Here is a 19,365-nt window from a genome sequence, read left to right on the forward strand (position 1 = left end):
CTAGGAAAAGGCATGCTCAATTATACGTGTTAATCATGAGAACAAATACTGAATTTCACTTCCCTGTTTCTCTACCTGGGATGGAATGGTCCCCAGTGCAAGTAGGTGTTATTAATTAGTTAATTACATAGTTGGAAAGTCAGCAATAGTCAAGCTACCAATGTACTGGTTGCTGGGACTGGAATCTAATACAAAAAGCCCTGAGTGTAACAGCCTGTAGCTACTCACCAACAGAGACAAGTGCAGTAAATAGAGAAATAAGGAAAAGTAGCGGTGTACTGGGAGTTAAGGTACTTTTAAAAAATATATCCTGATTGTTAGTTTTTCTAAAACCAGAGTATGAAAAAAACTCTTTTTCCAGGCAATGTTAAACTTGAACCATTCAAGAAATCTGTGCAGGGCTTGTGACTTACCACTTCTTATGGCCTAACCCTGCACTCCAGTTATGGATGAGGCCACCAGTGAAGTCATTTTCCATGAAATGTGTCAATCTACCCAATGGGAGTTATTCCTGAGTAAAAAGATTACAGGACTGGGTCAACTGGTTAGGAGTCCTGTGTGGCCGAATGGTTCTCTGACCTTTTCATTTTGCTAAATTTAAAAACAACAGGGCAAATTCTATACCAACTCATGAATTAACTAGAACTTGAAACAAGAAATGTGTAACATAATTCAGTGTAATGCCAGAAACACTATATCCAGTGCTCTGTATTTCTGCATAAAATCCCGTACCTTAGAACGTATTGAAAAGCTGGATTTTGAAACATTTACAGTAACAAAGCAAATTAAGTGAATCTTCCCTAAAAGATTAATTGGACTGTTGTGTGTACAGAGTTTAAAAAATAACACACTGCTGGACCTGATTTCATCTGCCAGAAATAAGTTTTCAGCTGAGTTATCAGAAGCTTGTTTGACATCTTTGAACAGTCTATATATAGTCCCAGTTAATATTCCATGTCAATAAGCAGCAGTGCTAATATTTGTTCTTAATTCTACATGATGAGAAGAAGATGGGCCTACTAAGAGGGCTATCCAATTTATATAGAGCTACAACCAGCACAGATTAATCAGTTATTTAAAATACTGACTCTCCCCACACAAATAACCTAGTCATGCCATCTTCCAGAACCTACATATTACATACTCATACTTCATGCTAGTTTCAGGAAATTATGCAGATAGAAACAGAGGAGAAAATCTCCTGTCTGAGAAAAATCAGGTCTCCGAATCAGGTAGAATTTCCCGAGTCACAAGGTCACTTTAATTATCATCGTCTTCCACCGGTGTTCGCAACCCTTCGCTCTGACGACTCTTCCCTGTCATTTCCAGCAAGGCCTGAGCCTCAGGGTCAGCATCAAGGACACTCTTCTTACCCTTTGTCTGAAAGAAAATCACAAGGGTAATTTAAAAGGTAAATGGTGCCAGGTCACAAGTCAGTGGCCCTCAATCATATACAACCTGATTGTTTGGTTTTCCAGCCTTCTACAATGAAGGTGCGTGCTGTCCAAGCAAGGTGTCTACAAACAGAACAGATTCACCATGACATGCTAACAGCTCTGCACTGCCCTGGTAATGCAAGCCAGTCATAAAGCTGGCTGAAGGGACCAGGTGAGCATTTATGGTTTATTTGGGTCACAAAGCAGCTGGAACAAACTGTTTAATCTGACCCAACAGTTCAGCTACAGATGGGAACATCGAAAAAGATGATGAAAACACAGCCTGACAAGTCTTTCCTAAAAGACAGGCTCTGTTGCTGTTTGTGAGGCATGCATCCATTGTATAATAGCAACCATGCACCCACTGTTTAATGGAAGAGACACCTGCTACAGTAATCCTTTCTTCCCTTGATGCCTCCCTGTTCCAAGTGGCACCTACAGTGTCAACTTCTGAAGTGCAAATATTTTGCTGTCATGGCAATGAGTGCTTTGGAAATAAATGACAGGATTTTTCACAATACACTTGACACTTGTTAGCAGCAATGTGTTGGTGGCCTGGGGCTATGTTGCATCTAAAGGGCTGATTCTCTTATACAGAGTAACACCTGAAGACGTGGTATGGAAAATATCTGTGATGAAATACTGCTGCTAACACACAAGCTTGGGTACTACTAACACGTTGCTGCAATTAAGCATCAACCCACTGCTAAAAAGTAAACACATCTGAAACCCCAACAGAAACATGTTCAGTATTATCCCATGTGCAGTTCTGTACATTTGCATTCATTTTGCCAGAGTTCAATCTGTCTCAGAGCTCAAATCAGAAATGAGACATCCCATGCTAACAAGTTCATAGCAACCATGCTGGCATCACAGCTGCTTGTGCATTAGCAGACACTAGTTACTCCAAAACCTGAATAAAGTACGTTCATTGTATATCACTATCCACTCGATTGTCTTTCTAGTATTTCTGGCTTGATTTTTACACTATGTTTTTTTTCTACTTTAGCATTTCCTGCTGCTGTTTTCAGACATTATATTGACTTACCTCTTCAGTTTCTGGGACCTCTCCTACTGCCCACACTTCCATGGCATCCAGTGTAAAGTTTTCCTTAGCTGACAGCTGAGGACTGTTGTAGGTGGTACATCTAGATTTTGCTTTGCTGTGTCCCTTCCCATAGTCACAGTCTATCCAGAGTCCAAAGTACTCATGCTGCCCACCCATGCCCTGTAAAGTAAATGAAACACTCACTAAGTATATGTAAAATTAGAAACTGAGCTATAAGTGGTAACTTGTAAACCATTAGTTTCATCAACCTATGACCAAACTGTCAAATGAAGTGTTTCAAGCAAGTCTGAATTGACGTACAAAAATCAAACACCTGTGGGTGCAACCCAAATGTTATCTGTACCATACACCCTTGGAACAGGGCTACAAGAAACGGGGTACTTTGCAAACACATCAGTTGTTCCTTGCTTGAGAAATTTAACCCACTGAGTATTCTAACACCCGCTACCCGTTCCCTTTTTCAGTGAGGGGATGCTCATGTGAAGCCTTCTCCTAAAATGAGTGAGTACAGTTTGATGTTGCTTTCACTAAAGCAAGAGTGAAATGAGTGATTCTGAGCTAACTGCTGACACCACGCTGATGTGTTTCATGGCAGAACATTTCCCTTATTGCTTACAAAAATGTGAACTCCACCATGGTGTGGCAGGTCGGTGTAGGGTCCTAGACATGGGGAATTTCTAGCGAAATCTCTGGGCACCATTTGAACTGGGAGGCTCTGTGTATGAACCCAACATAAACCATCAGGGAGGGTGACACTGCCATCACACTAAAGATAGGTTGTCTGGATCTTCAGTGTCTCAGGTCTGGTGGCTCTAATGCTCTTTAAATGATGTAGAGATGGGCAACCAGCTCTTTCAGCCAACAGCCCGAGCATGACAGCATACAGAGCACTGGATGTCAGATTTGCACATGTTCTCAACTTGCGTGTAGGTTTTTACTCCCCAGCTCCTCCAGAAATTTGATCTTCATAAATGATAATCATTTTGGTTAGATATATATCAAGACAAATTTAAGCTACTTAATTCAGTGTGTTAGCATGAACTTTTAACTAAAGTAAACTGGTGAATTGGCACCAATTCTACTACCACTGTCCAGATACTACATTGGATGAAGACACGTTAAGATGAACAGTTCATCTATGAAAGGTCTCAAGACAATATACCAGTGCCAAGATGAAAATCTTCCTTGAGAATCACAGCACATGAAATAAATGAGCTTAAAATCGCAGAAGCAAATTTACAAGACCCTTTAAGATACCAGCTGTGACTCTACTTTCCAATGCGTCATTGCTTAGTACTTACGAGTCCATTTGGCATAGTTTGCTGCCCGTGATTCAGGTACATGTAGTGGTCATTGTATCCAGTGTCCAAGTACATGGCAAGAGATGGGAAAATGGAAAACAAGAAGCATCTGTTGTCACCTGCCAATTACAAGAGGATAAAGTATCAGAGACCAGATGAAAGGCAAGAACGTGACTTGCATACAAATACGGTAGGTAAGAAGATCTTAAAAAGGCCCAGCTAAATAGATCCAGACAAGTACTGCCATGGCAGCAGAGCCAACCTCAACTGTAAGCAAGGCATGTAGTTACAGTGCTCAGTCGCACCCTTTGAGGCCCCTTTGAAGTCAAAAGGAGTGCGTGTCCGTCAGTGGGGGAGGAATCTGAGGTCTCTCAGGGCTGTCACAGTACTACAGATAAGCTAGTCTACCCCCAATACAACCAGTTCACTTTGGATTGGTTCAGTAGACCTGTACACACATCCTGCTTCTGTCTACAATTGCACAGATGTCAGTTAGCTCAGCTTGGTGGGAGATGTGTATGTGCAAAAGGGCTTTGCAAGGCCCTTACTTTCCAATGCTTTGCCCTTGCTGTTGCTTATACCTGTGCTAAGATGGTACAAAGTATTATCCACCCAGCATGGTTGAATATTGTATTTGCTACTCACTTTTCACGGGGGTCATCACACATATATAACGATATATTTATTACTGTGCAAAGAATACAGACTAAGGGGTAAATTAAAGCCAAGAACATTTTAGAAATTAGTCATATGCAATGCACTGAGTCAATCTATGTCTCAGGAAGTTTTTATTAGTACATAAGAACTCTCAACAGCCTAAATTGTCTGTTGAGTCAGTGCAATGTTGAGTCACTGCAATATTTTACTAGGATTATTAGACCTTGTGTTTCCAGCTTAGTGAGTTAAAACCACAAGTTAGAAAGTGTCTCTTGCAACATCCGATTCTGTTATCCTGCTTGCCATGACAGTTTATTGAATGCAAGCCTTACAAGTCTTTTGCAAAACTTCTCAGCAATTAAAATATGTACTAGAACATATGATAAGTAGCATTTGCAAATGAAAAACTTGACTATTTAAATCTTCTAATTCCTCTCCTTAGCATGCCCAAATGCACCAAGTAATACACTCAATTAGGCACTGCCACTTGTCATAACACTGGGATACTAGACACAAAGCAATCACATTGAAATGCTACCTTGTGTATGTTTTCCAGTGCTTTAGTTTAAGAGCGCTCCAAAGTTTGTCAATGAAAATGCAGTTGAGCCAGCGTAACTTAAAGTTTTTAGTCAACAACCTCCGCACCACTGTAATTTTAAACTGAAAACACTGACAAACAGTAGCAGAGTAAGCTGTACTGTATGCAGTGGTACTGTTTTTACTATTCTGCCTAACTGTTGCTCCAGAAATAAAAGATTGCCATCTACTGGACATTTGATTTAGTCTGCAGTTTGAAGGGCTACAGTGTCTTCATCATACCCACGTAAGTCCAAAAACTCAGGGGGAACTCTATCCAGGGTGTTTATTCCACAGGCTCTTCAAATTGTCAGTGAATAACAAACAAGCTTTAGGCAATCACCCCAAATAGTTTTGAGCTGGCAACAGCAACGAATACCTAGACATTTATTTTTTAATGGTATCCCAGATGAGACTTTGCTTTGGAGCACAAGGAAACACGCAATGCCTGTATTTTACAGGAGGATGGTATGTGTTATCAGTATCACTGGGGAATTATCAGGTCCAGGAAATGGATATCAAAGGGTATCTGTAAGGAACCACAACTCTGGAACTGTACTTTCATTACGAAAACTACGTTTACTCTAGCTACAGCACGAGCCTGCCTGGTAAAGAAAGACTGTCTAAGGAAAACAATAGTGAAAGAATGGTTTGATGAAACCCTAGTTTGTAAGAATTTCTTCTATTATGATTTTGTCTTGCTAATAAAATGAACAACTGTGGATATGAAAAAGAAGAGAGACGTATTACAGGTTCAAATTACTTTCTTCCATGGGGCAGATAACTTTAATTAAAAATTCCTAAGAAAAGGAGCAACTTGAGAACCCTGTAAAAGTTCCTTTCTGTCTTTAAGCCAAAAGCTACTAGTAAAGTCTTCAGCGGTACATACCCGTGCAGCTACTGTGCGGTATAAGATTTAGGCAGAAAAATAAGATTCTTACCTTGAAACTGCGGTTTAACTTCCCACGAATGGGATGCAAACCCGCCAAAGATGTATCCATCTGTGTCCTTTATAACCAGTAGGCAGGGGCCCTTACTTACAATATGGCCACATAACTGTGAAAAACTTTCTCCGTGAAGCCTAGAAGAAAACAGAAGCCTCCATTTGTGCTGCAGCTCTGTTGGCAGATAGGAGTTGATGTATATAATGGATGGAATGTCAAGGAGACTAACAAATCCTTCTCCTTTGAGGCCTTTGCATTTGGGAACCAAATTGACGAGGTCTTTGGCCTCATCTGGAACTGAATGAAGAACAAGGAGCCCCAGCCTGATAACAACGCTGAGGAAAGTAGAGATCTGTGGCACTCGAAACACCCAGTCCTCAATAACACTTTGATCGCACGTGGCATCCTGTAGATCAGCACCCACGATCTCTCCACCTAAATACATATTAACACAAGTTAGTGGCAAAGCTGCTCTGGGCCTCAAGTCTATGTAATTCCTTAAGAAAACAAGTTTTTTTCCATCCAAGATCCAAAAATCAGTATTTCCAATTTATTAGCAATGTATGCTAACAGAGCAAAAGATAGCTGAAACTGGCAACAAGATCAACTAAATATACCTGGAAAGAAGGGCAGCAGCTTGAAACAACCAGTAGCTGTGCGTAAAAGGTGGCAAGGAACCATGATGTCTTTATTATAACATAACAGATAGTAGGAAGTGAGGGGTCTAATATAATGGCTTTAAAGAGAACCGTAAAGGGATACAGATGCCCCAAAACGCCCTTCAAAATGCGAGCTAGGTGGTTGTACAATGTTTTACAAAACTTAGCCGTAAATCAGCAATTGGGACTGAACTGGGACTTCAAGGCCAAAAGCCACTGGAACTCCAAGAAGCAGCTTGTATGGGTAATTAACAGTCCCAGATCTGATCTCAATCCTCAAGTCTTTGGTTTTTGATCTAATTTAAATCCAAGGCAGATATGGCTCAAGGAAACAGATCCCACAGAAAGAGTGGATTTTGTGAGGTCTGTGCCTCATGCTCCTTCAGTATGTTCAAGCTCACCTGCAGGTCTCAGTTCTGACAGCAGCTGAGAAGCCAGAGTCTTTACTCCGCTGGCAACATCTTGAGTCTTTTCCAGATCCCAGCCCTTCAGCTCCTTCCTGTAGTTCAGTACATGGACTGCAGCAGTGACCAGATGCTCTGTGAACTTAGAGGTGATTGTGATCCCATTACAAACTCCATATTAAAAGAAAAAAATCATCAAGAACCTCACCAAAGCACCCCACACGCTTAGCAGCAAGGGCGACCATCAATGCAGATGGCAGTTATTTGACTGACCAAGACACCTACTGCTATACTTAAGTGTTAGAAGTATCGCCCATCTGCATTACACCCTTCCCTCAAATGCTTTATACACCTCTGCTCTCTCAACATTTTTGTAAGAGACAGCTCTTATACATGGGCAAACTGTGACAGAAATAAAGGGCGGTGACATTTACAAGTAGCCCAAACGGGGCAGCGGCAGAGGAATTCTGCTCAGTTTTGCTCAGTTCTCCGGCGAGCAGGTGGGTTGTCCCCTCCTGACTGTCCTCCCATTGAGCCACTCCAGACCAGCATTGGGGAGAGCAGTATGAACAAGGAACAGTCACTGAGTTCTTCTAAGTCCAGCCACTGGCTTGCAAGAGGGCTACCCAATGGGCACAGCTCAGAGAAGGCAGCAGCGGAAAGGTCCACAGTAACACCTGCCACACACACCTGGCCCCAAAATACCCCCAAAGTCAGATCCAATTCTAATTCTCTGTGCTGTGCTCTAAACACTACCTCCAAACAAATGTCCAGTTTTAAACAAAAGCCAATGAATTTCCCCTTCACCTCTTGGATCTGTTTCCCCGTCACAGGCCCTGCCGTCTCAGAGATCATTCCCATTATGATGCCAGTCTTCTCATCTGCCAGGCCTTTTAAAAGGTATGACATAAACATTACGAACTGCTCCTTAACGATCTGTTCGCTTGGCCCAGCAGCCTTCCCAGGCAGGTTGACACTCCTCATTCCATTGAATAATCTGACAGTCATCTGCTCTGGTAACGCTTGCTGTGTGTAGGCCTGTCAGGGAAAGAAGCAAGAGGGACAGGTTTGAACTTGGAAGAAGAAGAATTCTATATAGCATTAAAGCTCATATGTGCCTAAGTGCAGTGGTTATGACCAACTTCTAATAGATATGAATAGTGTGAAGCCTGTACTGAATCACTTCTTAGAAAGACAATCCCCATCTTTAATCAATCATTTTATAGCATCCCCAGTTATAGTGTCCAGGTTTCCAGTAAGCTGTTGTTTGACTTTCGGGTAAAGGCTATGATAGTTTTACAACAACTCTGTTAGGACTGAATTTTGGAAGAGTTAAAAAGACACAAATCAAGGCTCTCCATAAGAAAACATGGATTCAGAGGTTTGCAGCTCAGGGGTCACCAGGCAAAATAGCAGGAACTTCACTCAAGCCTTTGCAGAAATACTGGTATAGAGGCAGTAAAGTCCCTTTGTTGGATTAAATTTCATAGGTTCAGTTTTATTTCTAATGAAGCCAATGAAAATGCTGTGGCTGCATCATAGCAGCCATTACACATGGCTTTAACCCATTCCCGCTGACATCAATTGTAAAATGCCCACTGATTTCACCGGGAGCAGAACTGAAAGCAAGTCTTAGACACGACAGTATATTGAGGGCAGAGCTGCTTTAGGAAAGCACCACAGGAGCCTGCAGTGAGGCAAGCTGCAGGAAACTCCTGTAAGCAGCTTACCTGATGACTTCAGAGCTGCATCACTATCCCACATCTCCCTCTGTCATCACTACAACTACACTGTTCTGTCCTAGGAGATACAGGATGGCTTAGCAGGCTCATACACGAGACTAACACCTATCTTTGGCTTCACATTTCCTTTTTAAACGGGGTCTGAAGAGAACTAACGACACTAAAATGACAGCGGTCATTGTTCTCCTGAACAGATCCAAAATAGCAAGAGTTATATTACACCCCTCAGTCAGCAACTTATTATTTGTTTCAGGGCAACAGCTGGAGCTCCCAAAGAGAGCAAAAGCTCTTGTACCATGGGAGATTTTAAAGGGATTCAGGCAGATGGGAGCTTTTCTAAATCTCCCTAGGTCCCTACCTGCATCTTTAAGAATATAAATAGCTTTAATAAAAAAAGCTGGCCTTTCTAATCTAAATAGACGGGAGAGAGAGACTAAGGGTGACAGGAGAAACTGAAGAAATGTGATTGTCCAAGGCCACAGCAAGTTAGTGTCAAAGACAAGAAGGGAACCTAGGTCTTCAGGCTACCAGGTGCTAGATATTTAAAGATCTCATTGATTTATGAGTTAGATACCTAAATGCTTTAAATATCTGGCCCTTCACCATGTTGCTGCTTTCCTTCAACTTTATTTCAATGATCCTGTAGCATGTGAAGCTTATATAAAAATATGCTCTTTGTATTGTCATAACTTACATATTTGCCTCCTGTCCCACTCAAGTTGTCAAGGATTACAAAAAAAATTATTTCCCCCTCTTTTCTTGATTACAAAATCAGTGCAAAGCAAATCAGTTTGGAATATATGTTAATGAGGTAAAACATACAGCCTTGGCTTCATCAAGCAAAATTAAATTCTCTCTCTTCTGGCCAAGTGTGAAGATTAGTGACTATGGGTACGGTTGAAAGAGAACGATATGAGCAAACACGAATCTAATTATGTTACAACTTGCCAAGAATTTCTGTAAATTACAACACATCATCAATTCTGGGGAACTGCAATATTCTCTCCCTTGGAGGGTTTTGACAAAAGATATTTGCATATTTGAGTTAGTTCATAATTGGAATTCGTGTTGTTTATTCTGTTGAGTGCAATTCAAAAGATAATGAGTACAAAAACAGTGACAGTTAACCTTAAACTGTAAAAGAAAAATTATAAGAGCCTACAAATTCCAAACCGTGTCAAATAAGGGGCCCATGCTGACCCAGTATCTTATCTGATGGGGCAAACAACAGATGATTTAAAAGAACTATATTAGAAACAGGGCATGAGTAGAGTTATTCAATCCATCATACCGGGGCTACATGCCTAATTATTGTATTTAATAGTCCCTGATGGACCTGTGCTCCATAAATCTAATCCCTTTCTGAACCTCCTTCTCCATACAGACATATTTAACGTGATATTAAAATGTAATAATGTCCATAATTAACTGTCCACAAGTATGCATTTCTCCTCTAAAGTAATATTCTACACGTTACATTACAGACATATCACGATTGATGGATTGTTCTTGCCTTTAGCTTTGCCAGAGTCACAAATTTTCTGGTGGTTTTTTCATTCTTTACTCCTGCTGGACCATCCACCCCAGATAAGGTATCAAATACTTTATCAATATCTGTCTGTTCTTCAGGAAGAAACCTGGAAAGATGATTCTGATAGGAGCTGCTTTCTGTGTTGCCCATCTTTCCAGAAAGGTGATGGAGTCCTGCGATGGAAAAAAGAGAGAGAAAAAAGACAAAAAAAAGCATGAAAAGATTGATTTAGAGGGGAGGAAGGGAGAACCAATCCCCCCTTCCTCCCCTACCCCCAAAACACACCCACACCTTGGTGATAAAAGAAAGAATTCCTGACCTACAGGCACAAATTTTGCAAGTTGAAATAATTTAATTACATACAAAGTACTGCAAGTACAGCAAAAACAGAGATTGAATGCACTCAAAGGAAACAATATAAACATCAAATAGTATTAAAACACCTAATGTGTTTTTTAAACCACACACACTACGCTCGCCCTTTCTACCAACACACTCATCACTTAAGGCTTATCAAATGGAAAAACCGATAAGATCTGACAACTAAATTAGTTTATACAGAGTTAATGTAAAAATGTCAGTTGGAATACATCAGGAGAGGCAAACCAATTAGGTTGTTTCTTTCTGACGTTTCTTTCTGATGGACTGAAGCCAACCTCTGCCAATAGCACTTAGGAGCAAAATTGTACCTGCCATAGGCAAGGAGTCAATAATGCAGAACAGGTGAAAACTTTTTCTATACACCGAATCTGTGCACCAAATTTTCAAGGCTTCTAGGATGAGACTCGTCCCTGTCATTTTCAGTAAATTGCAACTGAATTGCAGACTGTCCACAATTTACTAAAAATGAGTCAGTCTGATAGCTGCTAGTAGAAGCTTTGGAAATGAGGGGAGATAAGAGCTATAAAAGTGACTAGCTCAGATCTGTGTCAAGGTTTCTAACAGCAACCCTCTGACAGCTCTTCCTCGTCACCATTTCTGTCTAGTTAGCAAAGATGTCATGAAGCAGACAGTGAGGCTGAAAGATACTGGGCACTTACACAACTTGTGTACTTCAGTGATATGCGGATAGCTACAACAGAAACTATCAGTAACAAGCAGGGACCACTGTTGTGTTTATGGTGTTAAACAAATATGTCACTGATCCAGCAGTGCACGTAGGTAGAGTACGATCCAGTAGTGCACGTAGGTGGAGTACACTGTGCTCAGCTGCCTCCACGGCCCTTGAGGTGCGTGTGGGGACGTCTTCACAGCCAGACAAACAGTACCAGCGGAGTGACTCAGAGCAGGCAGTGTAAAGCCACCTTTCCTGTTCCTCCACTGCGCTTGGGGCTGAGCGTGTCTCAACCAGCAGAGAATCGCACCCTGCGTGGTTTAGTTAAAGATTACACGAACTCCCACTTCCTTTCTATTGTATTGATAGTGAATAAACTGCACTCCTTTGGTTGGCAAGTGGTGCCTCTCCTCCCTGGTTTTTTTTTCTTTTAAAGTTTGCCAACATTTCCTGCTTTCCCTGGTGGTTTGGAATCAGCTTCCATCTCCTGCCCTTTTCACCCCGAGATGGACAAATCTGCCATCAGAGAAAGTCAGAATGTGTTGAAATCAGTTTAACCGGAGAGCTTAACCCTTCCTTCCCTGCCTCCCCCAAATCCCTACGAGCGCCATGGCCATGCCACAGGGAGATGCGAACTGAAGCCCAGCCCATGCCAGACTGGATTTCTCTTCGTAGCCCCAAGTCCTGGGACCTCCTGGTCAGTAAGTCCTTAAGCTGGTGAGCCGCCTGACCAGGAAGGAGGCTCCAGCTAGGAGGACCCCAGCAGGGCCAGCTTCCTGCCTCTCATCTGTTCCCGGGGGGGCGACATGGTAGATCCAGCCGCCAGCCAGCCTCCGTTTCCCAGCAGCCCCTGCCAGCATGACTGGGGCTGGTTTCCAGGGAGGACACAGCAGCAGCAGCTGCAGGGTGATACCACAGGAGACGGGGTTTCCATGGAGACCGGCCCCAGCCATGCTGGTAGGTACACAGCAAGGCATGGAGCTGCTTCGGGGCATAGCCAGATTAACGCCCAGGCCAGGACTTGCTGGTGTCCCCAGCACTGCCGGGTCCCAGCTTGGCCGCGATCCTGTGTCGGCTGCCAGCCGGACCGAGCCCTGGTGGGGCAAGCGGCTGCCCCGGAAGCTCGGTCACGACCATGGGGGTCTGGTCGAGGGCCTGAGGACTGGTCCAGAGCCAGTGGTTGGGGTCCTCATCCCCAATGCCGGCTAGGAGAAGCCAGCAATGCCACCCCCAGGCAAACATGTGACCCGCCCTTAGCTTGCACGGACATGAATATTAACTCATTCCTGCTCATGCATATTCATGACCCCTCCCTGTCACCCAGGCCATGTGACATCAATGGCCAGCAGCAGGCCATAAACAGGAATAACCAGCATCTAATTAATAGGTGGAAAGAGACATGCCCCCTCATTAATATTTAGAACTACAGTGAATGCATATGGTAACAATATGAACTGCCTGGTTATTACTATTAATCAATATGCATGAGCAGTGGCACTGCTGATTTGCGGCACATGGCCACGCCCACCTTTCATTATTATGAATGAGGCTATTTGGTCACGCCCATTTCCTCGCGACTATGAATAGCAATGATGCTCCTTGGCGGGTAACCACGCCCATCTCATGAATACCGATGACGCTCCTTGGCGGGTGACCACGCCCATCTCATGAATATCAACGTTACTGCTTGGTTATCATGCCCTTATCGTTAATACGCATGAGGCCAGTCTCGGACCACGCCCACCTCTCGTTAATAGCCCTGGGGCCAAGCAACCAGCACCTCCCCGCCCTTGTCTTTAATATTCATGAGGCCACGCCCCCTCCCGTGACTCACCGCCCTTGCGCGCGGCCCCAGCGGACCCGCCGCTCTCGCTGGTTCCCCGCCGCCGGCTGCAGCTCAGAGCGACCCCGCCCCCACCCCTCGCCCGGCTGGCCGGCCGGCCCCGCCCCTCACGCGGAGAGACCTGACAGACAGGCCGCTCCGCCAATAGGAAGGTGGCGCAGGCAGGAGGCGAGCCGAGTGTATAGCTGGGCGGTACGACTAGGAGGTGCGTGATGACGTTAAAGGAGGGCGGGGCTGTACGGGGTGGGGGTGCGATACGGAGCGGGCGCGTTTTGTTTGCGTCATCAAGAAGGTGGGTACCCCCCCCCCCGCTCGAGGCCGTGCGCGTGCGCATTGCTCCCTGCCTCGAGTTCTGAGCTTTGTAGTGCTGGGATGCGATGGGGAGTCTCCATGGGAGGGGGCTTTTCTCCCCCCAAGACACCACATAATTGCCCTGAGGGGCTGTACCCCCCAAAAACCATATAATTGCTGTAAGGGGCTGCACCCCCCCCCCAAACACACCATATAATTGCTGTGTTTTGCTATGGGGATTTCCCAGGTTTTGGGGCCTTCCTGGTTGCCCCCGTCCCCTCTTTCTGCTGCATGTCAGGGGGGTGTAAGCCTCCCTCGGGGGTGTTGGCTGGGGACGGGGACTGGGCTGTGCCAATGCTCCTGCCGGGACCAAAGCCAGAGGTTCCCGGCTAGAGGGCCTTGCCCCTGCGCTCACAGATGATGCCATATTTGGGGTCAGAAAGGAATTGCACCCCATGGTCAGACTGGTACGGACTGGGGTGGGGGGGTTGCTTTCCTCCTCTGCTTGGTGTCTCTTGAGTGGATAGTAACAAGATTTTCTAGAAGCAGGACGTTGGCTGCCATGCACGATCCCCCTGGATTACCTGTGGCAGGTTAGGGCATTGTATCTTGTGTTGACAGTAGTTTTATGAAGCATTTAGATGATGAATTTGTATAGGATGGCTTGGAGAGGGATGATCCTGCCTCAGGCAGCGGGTGGGACTAGATGACCTCTCCCTTCCAGCCCTGCTTTCGTGATTTCTATGAACCAGGGTGTTGTTGCACCCTGGGGTGCTTTGAGATCCTTTCAAGTGGGCTGCACTGTTAGATGGGCGCATATGATTCACCCAGAGATTTCAGATAGGAACCCATAGTGTTAAACACATGCCCTGCTGTGGGCTTTCTCAGCTCTTGGCAAAAGAAGAATTGCTTTATTATTTTTCTGTAGTAAAAAAAAAAAGAGTGAAAATGAAGAGCTTCTATTTTCCAAGGGAGGCCCTTGAGCCAATTGAGAGATGCCTGAAGTCTAAAATTGGGTAAGACCTACTGCTTTGGATGTTTTGAGGAAGCACAGTGAAAGGGTTAAGCAGCTGTTTACACATGGGCCAAGCGATGCTTACTCTGCCAGTTTGCTGACTGCAAAATAAAAGCTATAAATGTGCAGAAAGGCAAAAGCACGGTCAGGAGGACAGTGCTGCGAGGGGCGGGATGTTCCTTGGATCTGCGATCTTAAAGATTTATGAGAATGTTATTACCTGAGTAAACCGAGAGATGCAAAACGGCTCATTGCAACTTCCCAGTTTCAAACCAGGGATGGTGCTTGTCTACTTCTGGGCCAGAACCATCAGCAGAGCTCCCATTTATTTCTTGCATTATTAAGTCTGGGTCATTGGTGTTTTTTCAAGCATTGCTGCTTAGTCTGGCCTGGTTTTGTTTAGTTCCTCGTTTGTACTCGGGCTTCGGTACTGATTATGAAACCTGAGAGGAAAACAAGCCACTCCTTTTGGAAGCTAGGGGTTTCCCCATTCTATGAATCAGCAGTTTTCCCATGTAATGTTCAGTAACAGTCTGATTCAGTCCTTCTACAGAAACCAGCTATATCACCTTTTTTATTTTTCCCAAACACAAATATAAGGGCAAATCTATTAGAATATTTAATTCAGACAGTTCTTTTCCTTTTTTTAAAACATTTGACAAGAAATAAAAATATTTAGCAACCTCTCCTATTAAAACTACAAAGTCCTCAAGATCGAGTATTCAGTAAAGTTTCTAGCAGCTCATGGAGGTCAAAGCTCACTGCTGGCACTAGACTCTTTACTGTGACATATTTTTCCTCCAGATGGGAGAATTGAATTCACAGAACTTGAAGTCTAGGTAGTGAATGAGTGGATGGATACTTTCACTGCGTTATTGCCACTTATCACAGTTGCATTTTGTTTCCAGGGGAGCAGGCAGATGACATGCAAAGGAACAGGTGCACTCAATGAACATATACAGGGCTTGTTTTAAACATAAATATTACCCCTTTTTAGAAAGAATCTCTGTTAACTGACTCGGCTTCAGCAGAAATCGACTACAGGAGTCCTTGTTATGGACTTGGGCATAACATCTCTGCACTTCCTTTTTAACATACCTGATCCCAGCTGTTCAGGAAAGAGGGTATAGAAGGCCATCTCCAAAGCATGCTTACTTTTTTTTCTGTATAGATAATTCTTAGGAGAGGAGGCTGTTCATTTCAGCCATATAAATTCATTATGAAATCCTTACCAAGCCTAAAACCCATATCCTGAATAGTTGTGGTCACTGGAAATCCCAAAGTGCTTTATTTGCAAGCATGTTAACATATTCTGATTCAACTGATCTCTTTCTACTACCCTGAATGAAAAGAGCTCTGCTTATACCCTCAATTCAATTGGATGCATAATTTTTCATTTCCATTCATCCTCTACCAGGGATGACAAGATGAAAAAGGACACATGCCAAACTGATATCCCTGAAGAACAATATTAGAACAGTGGTGGCTCGATTTCAGGCCTTGTAAAGGATACTCTACGTTGCAGCAATCAGTATAAGTTAATGGAACATTATTCACTATAAATGAATGGAACATTATTATGAGTCAGAACTTGTAAAAATTAGTGGTTTGTTTAGGGATCTGCCCAGTTTGGTCCAAGAGCCACAAGGTGGCAGTGCTGTGCTTGCAACCAAAATTTTGAAAGTCAAGTCATCAGACCCTTGAGAAGGTTGCACTCTTCTGTGACACCAGACTTGGCCATTCACCCGTGGCAAGATAGTGAATTTTGATGCAGAGTGAGCAACAGGAGCAGGGGAAAATGAATATAGTTTCATGTAAAAGAATAAAAGACTTTATGCCACCTTTGTAAATCCTTAGTCCTATGGCTAGTATGTCTTCTAATATGGAGTAGACTCAAGGAGCCTATAAAGTTATACCCATTTTCCTTGGTCCCCAGAGGCTGCTTTGGCAGGAAGAGATTGCTAAACATCAGTGATACTCTGGATCTGCTTCCTTTTCTTTAGTCACAGGCATTGGCTATGTCCACACTGCTCACCACAGGCTGATCTCAGCCCATGCTGTGCTCTGTACCACCGCATCTAGACTGTTTTCAAGGCCCCAGCTACTTACCTCCACACTACATTGCAATGTTCAGTAAAGACATGCCTTTGCAGGCACTGGACTGGCATGAAGTCATCTGGGTTTTCTCCCTTCTGTAAGGAAATTCCCAGGTAACAGGGTCAAGAGATCTTGTGCTCCCTTTTATCCCATGACAGACAACAGCAGAGCTGATCAAGGGGAGCATCTAAACGTGCGTTTAACTGCACAGTAGACTAATTTGCTTTGGTGTAAAGCATCACAGTCTACATGTGAGATGCTATTAGGCTGCAGCAAACTAATTTTCGTCACCATAAGAGAGTACTGTTGACGACAGTGTTATCTTATGGCAGCAAAAATAACTGCACATAAACACACATGTAAACACTGACCTGGGTATAAATGGCACACAGTTAGCCCACTCAGCAGGGAGCCAGACCTCTTCCTGCTGCCTAGCCACACGGCTCTGCTCTTTGGGTACTCTCATGCCCCAGGCAGCCCCGATGTTTCCTGACACCGTGACTTGGGTCCCAGAACTGCGGCAGAGCCAGACTCAAGCATGGGTGAACCAGGTGACTGCCAGGGGCCTGGACAGAAAGGGGGCCTGAAAATGGTAACTTTTTTTTTTCCATTGTCCAATTATTATCTCTGGTGAAGCGGGGCCTGATACTAAACATTTGCTCAGGGCCTCCAGGAGTCAAGGTACAGTACAGCTTCTGTCAACCCTGGGTCCCCTGTGCCCCAGCTGAAACTGCTGTTGTCCCAGGTGTACATGTAGACACTGTGCCTGTGAGTTGTTAACTCTGGCACAAACTGCACTGGAGTTTATTGCATTGCATTAATGGCACATGTAGATGCACCCTACAAGGTTAACAACTAGACTACCTAGCTTTTCTATCATTCTGCAAATAAGAAGTTATTCTTTAAAGTATATTTACCACTATTTTGCCCAGTCTAGATTTGATCATCTCGATCAAATGACAGAACCTCCCCCAGTGAGAAATAGACAACAGATGAAAAAGCCTTTAAAGGCAATTGAAGAAAATGCTGTTATATTTTTTTAAAGGGAAGAAAAAGGAAGCCACAACATTTTGGAGGGATGTAGCCAGTCCTGTGCACTAGCAATAAATATATATATATTTGCAGAGCCACATAAAAAATGCTGTAGTTACTCCACAAAACGAAAGAGATTATATTCATAGAGCTGTTTATAGGCTTGAGTACATCAGAAGTTATTTCTGTGTTGCCTTGCCAAGGCTATAGAAACCTACATTTCCAGAATGAAAGCCTGATTGTAGCTGAATAGATAAATACTATAAATAATGTTTCATTGCTAGCATTACGTCTCTTGAAAATGAAATTCCAGATTGAATTCCAGAATATCATTGCTTCCTACAGCTGTTATTCCGAAGGAATTAAAGCTGACCTCTCCACCTCAAATTCTGTGTCATGCACACTTAAATACCTAACTTGACACATTTGACCGTGTTGTTTAAACTGATCTTTGTCTTGAATGTGAGGCAATCTGGATTGTTTCTTCCTCAGACCCATGCTGACCCAATCAGAAGCTAAAAGCACCAGCGTAACATATACACAGGTGCAGGCATATATCAAAGCACTCTCAGCTTTTGGTGGCAGCTAAGTTTTTCATGTATCCTCAGCATAGACCTTATTCTGCTTCCTCATGGTGTGGTCATAGGGTTAGTAGAAGACCAGCAGGCGATGAAGCCTGATCCTTATAAGCACAAAACAACAGATAGTGGCTACCTCAAATTGGTTAATATTAACTATATTAATAGACACACACGAGGAATACAGGGCTCTTGGAGACTGGGAAGAGAGACTCTGTGAATCACAAAAGTTGATGGTGTGTCCTCAGCAGCATTTTCGTTCACTGTCATCTCTAGCACCGCTAGAAACTACGTTATGGCACACATTACTTCCAGGGTTTGGTTCTAGTGAACTTACACCGTAGCATTATTCAAAATGTCCTGCATTTAAAATCAAGTGAGGGGAAAAAACCCCCAGTGTTTGCTGGTGCTTCTAACTTCTGATTAGAGATTGTTCTATTCATGCTGCATGGTCAGTTCTGGGACTCTTGTGAATGGGACCCTGTTCATCCCTTGCAAATCTGATAACATGAGTGAGGTTATTATTTATTAGTTCTAATGGAACTGCAGAGAAGGAGGTGTCAAACTTGTAACTAATGTCCCAGGTTCTGTGTTGTGTGCTAATTGTTGTGGGTTTCTAAAATTCACATATAGACTTAAAACACTGCTGGAGTATTTTTTTTTTTCAAGTTGACATTCAACCAGAACAACTGTAAGCCCAACCCACTCATCTCCTGTGTAATCTGAGCTCTATAAAACAGTAGAGCACATCTGTTTTGACCATAAAAGGTATAAATAATCTAACATGCTGATGCTCTCATAAGCATATCCTTCAGCTCTGCATTTAGACATCTCCTGTGGTTTTTCTCTGTGGCATCCACGGTTTTGCTGATAACGTACCTGATTTGCCATTTCCTTTAATGGGATTGCCATATATGGTTAAAAAAGACAGTCTCACTGTGAATCAGAAGCATGTCCTTAGGTAGTCACAAAGGAAGTTCTGGGTTTTGCAAGAGGCTCTACGCTCCTCTGTACAAAAAACGTTGTTGGCAGCAGCTGACATCCTTTTGCAGAAGTAGAAAACACTTAATTTGCAATTATTTGCAAAGGAAAAGTTAAAACACATAAGGAGAGCATGTAAGTAAGTACTGCACTTT

General features: G+C 43.4%; 1 protein-coding gene across 4 annotated transcripts; it reads right to left on the reverse strand.

Annotated features, from left to right (window-relative positions):
- TLDC1 (TBC/LysM-associated domain containing 1) lies at positions 1-13,408 on the reverse strand. Of its 4 annotated transcripts, none has more exons than XM_019535953.1 (8): positions 13,338-13,408; positions 10,302-10,492; positions 7,854-8,084; positions 7,044-7,188; positions 5,981-6,418; positions 3,807-3,925; positions 2,485-2,664; positions 1-1,380 (listed from the first exon to the last, which is right to left on the reverse strand). In XM_019535953.1, exons 2-8 carry the CDS (start codon positions 10,467-10,469, stop codon positions 1,261-1,263), a joined length of 1,401 nt encoding a protein of 466 aa, XP_019391498.1. In that variant the 5' UTR covers positions 10,470-10,492; positions 13,338-13,408; the 3' UTR covers positions 1-1,260. The 4 variants fall into 4 exon arrangements, with proteins under 4 accessions (XP_019391498.1, XP_019391497.1, XP_019391496.1 ...); XM_019535952.1 differs by lacking the exon at positions 13,338-13,408 and adding an exon at positions 13,208-13,296; XM_019535951.1 differs by lacking the exon at positions 13,338-13,408 and adding an exon at positions 10,639-10,746.
- Positions 13,409-19,365: the final 5,957 nt, after the last annotated feature.

The sequence above is a fragment of the Crocodylus porosus genome, unplaced genomic scaffold (genome assembly GCF_001723895.1).
Source record: "Crocodylus porosus isolate Cpor-Errol unplaced genomic scaffold, CroPor_comp1, whole genome shotgun sequence".
In the NCBI taxonomy this organism is placed as follows: domain Eukaryota; kingdom Metazoa; phylum Chordata; order Crocodylia; family Crocodylidae; genus Crocodylus; species Crocodylus porosus.

Bases quoted from the DNA above. Each gene is read 5' to 3' on its own strand.
- TLDC1 (XM_019535951.1), bottom strand. From the start codon at position 10,744: ATGTTTATATTGTTTCCTTTGAGTGCATTCAATCTCTGTTTTTGCTGT. The intron at 10,493-10,638 runs GTCAGGAATTCT...TTTCCATCGCAG, and splicing joins TGCAAAATTTGTGCCTGTAG to GACTCCATCACCTTTCTGGA. The intron at 6,419-7,043 runs GTGAGCTTGAAC...ATATGTATTTAG, and splicing joins GTCAGAACTGAGACCTGCAG to GTGGAGAGATCGTGGGTGCT.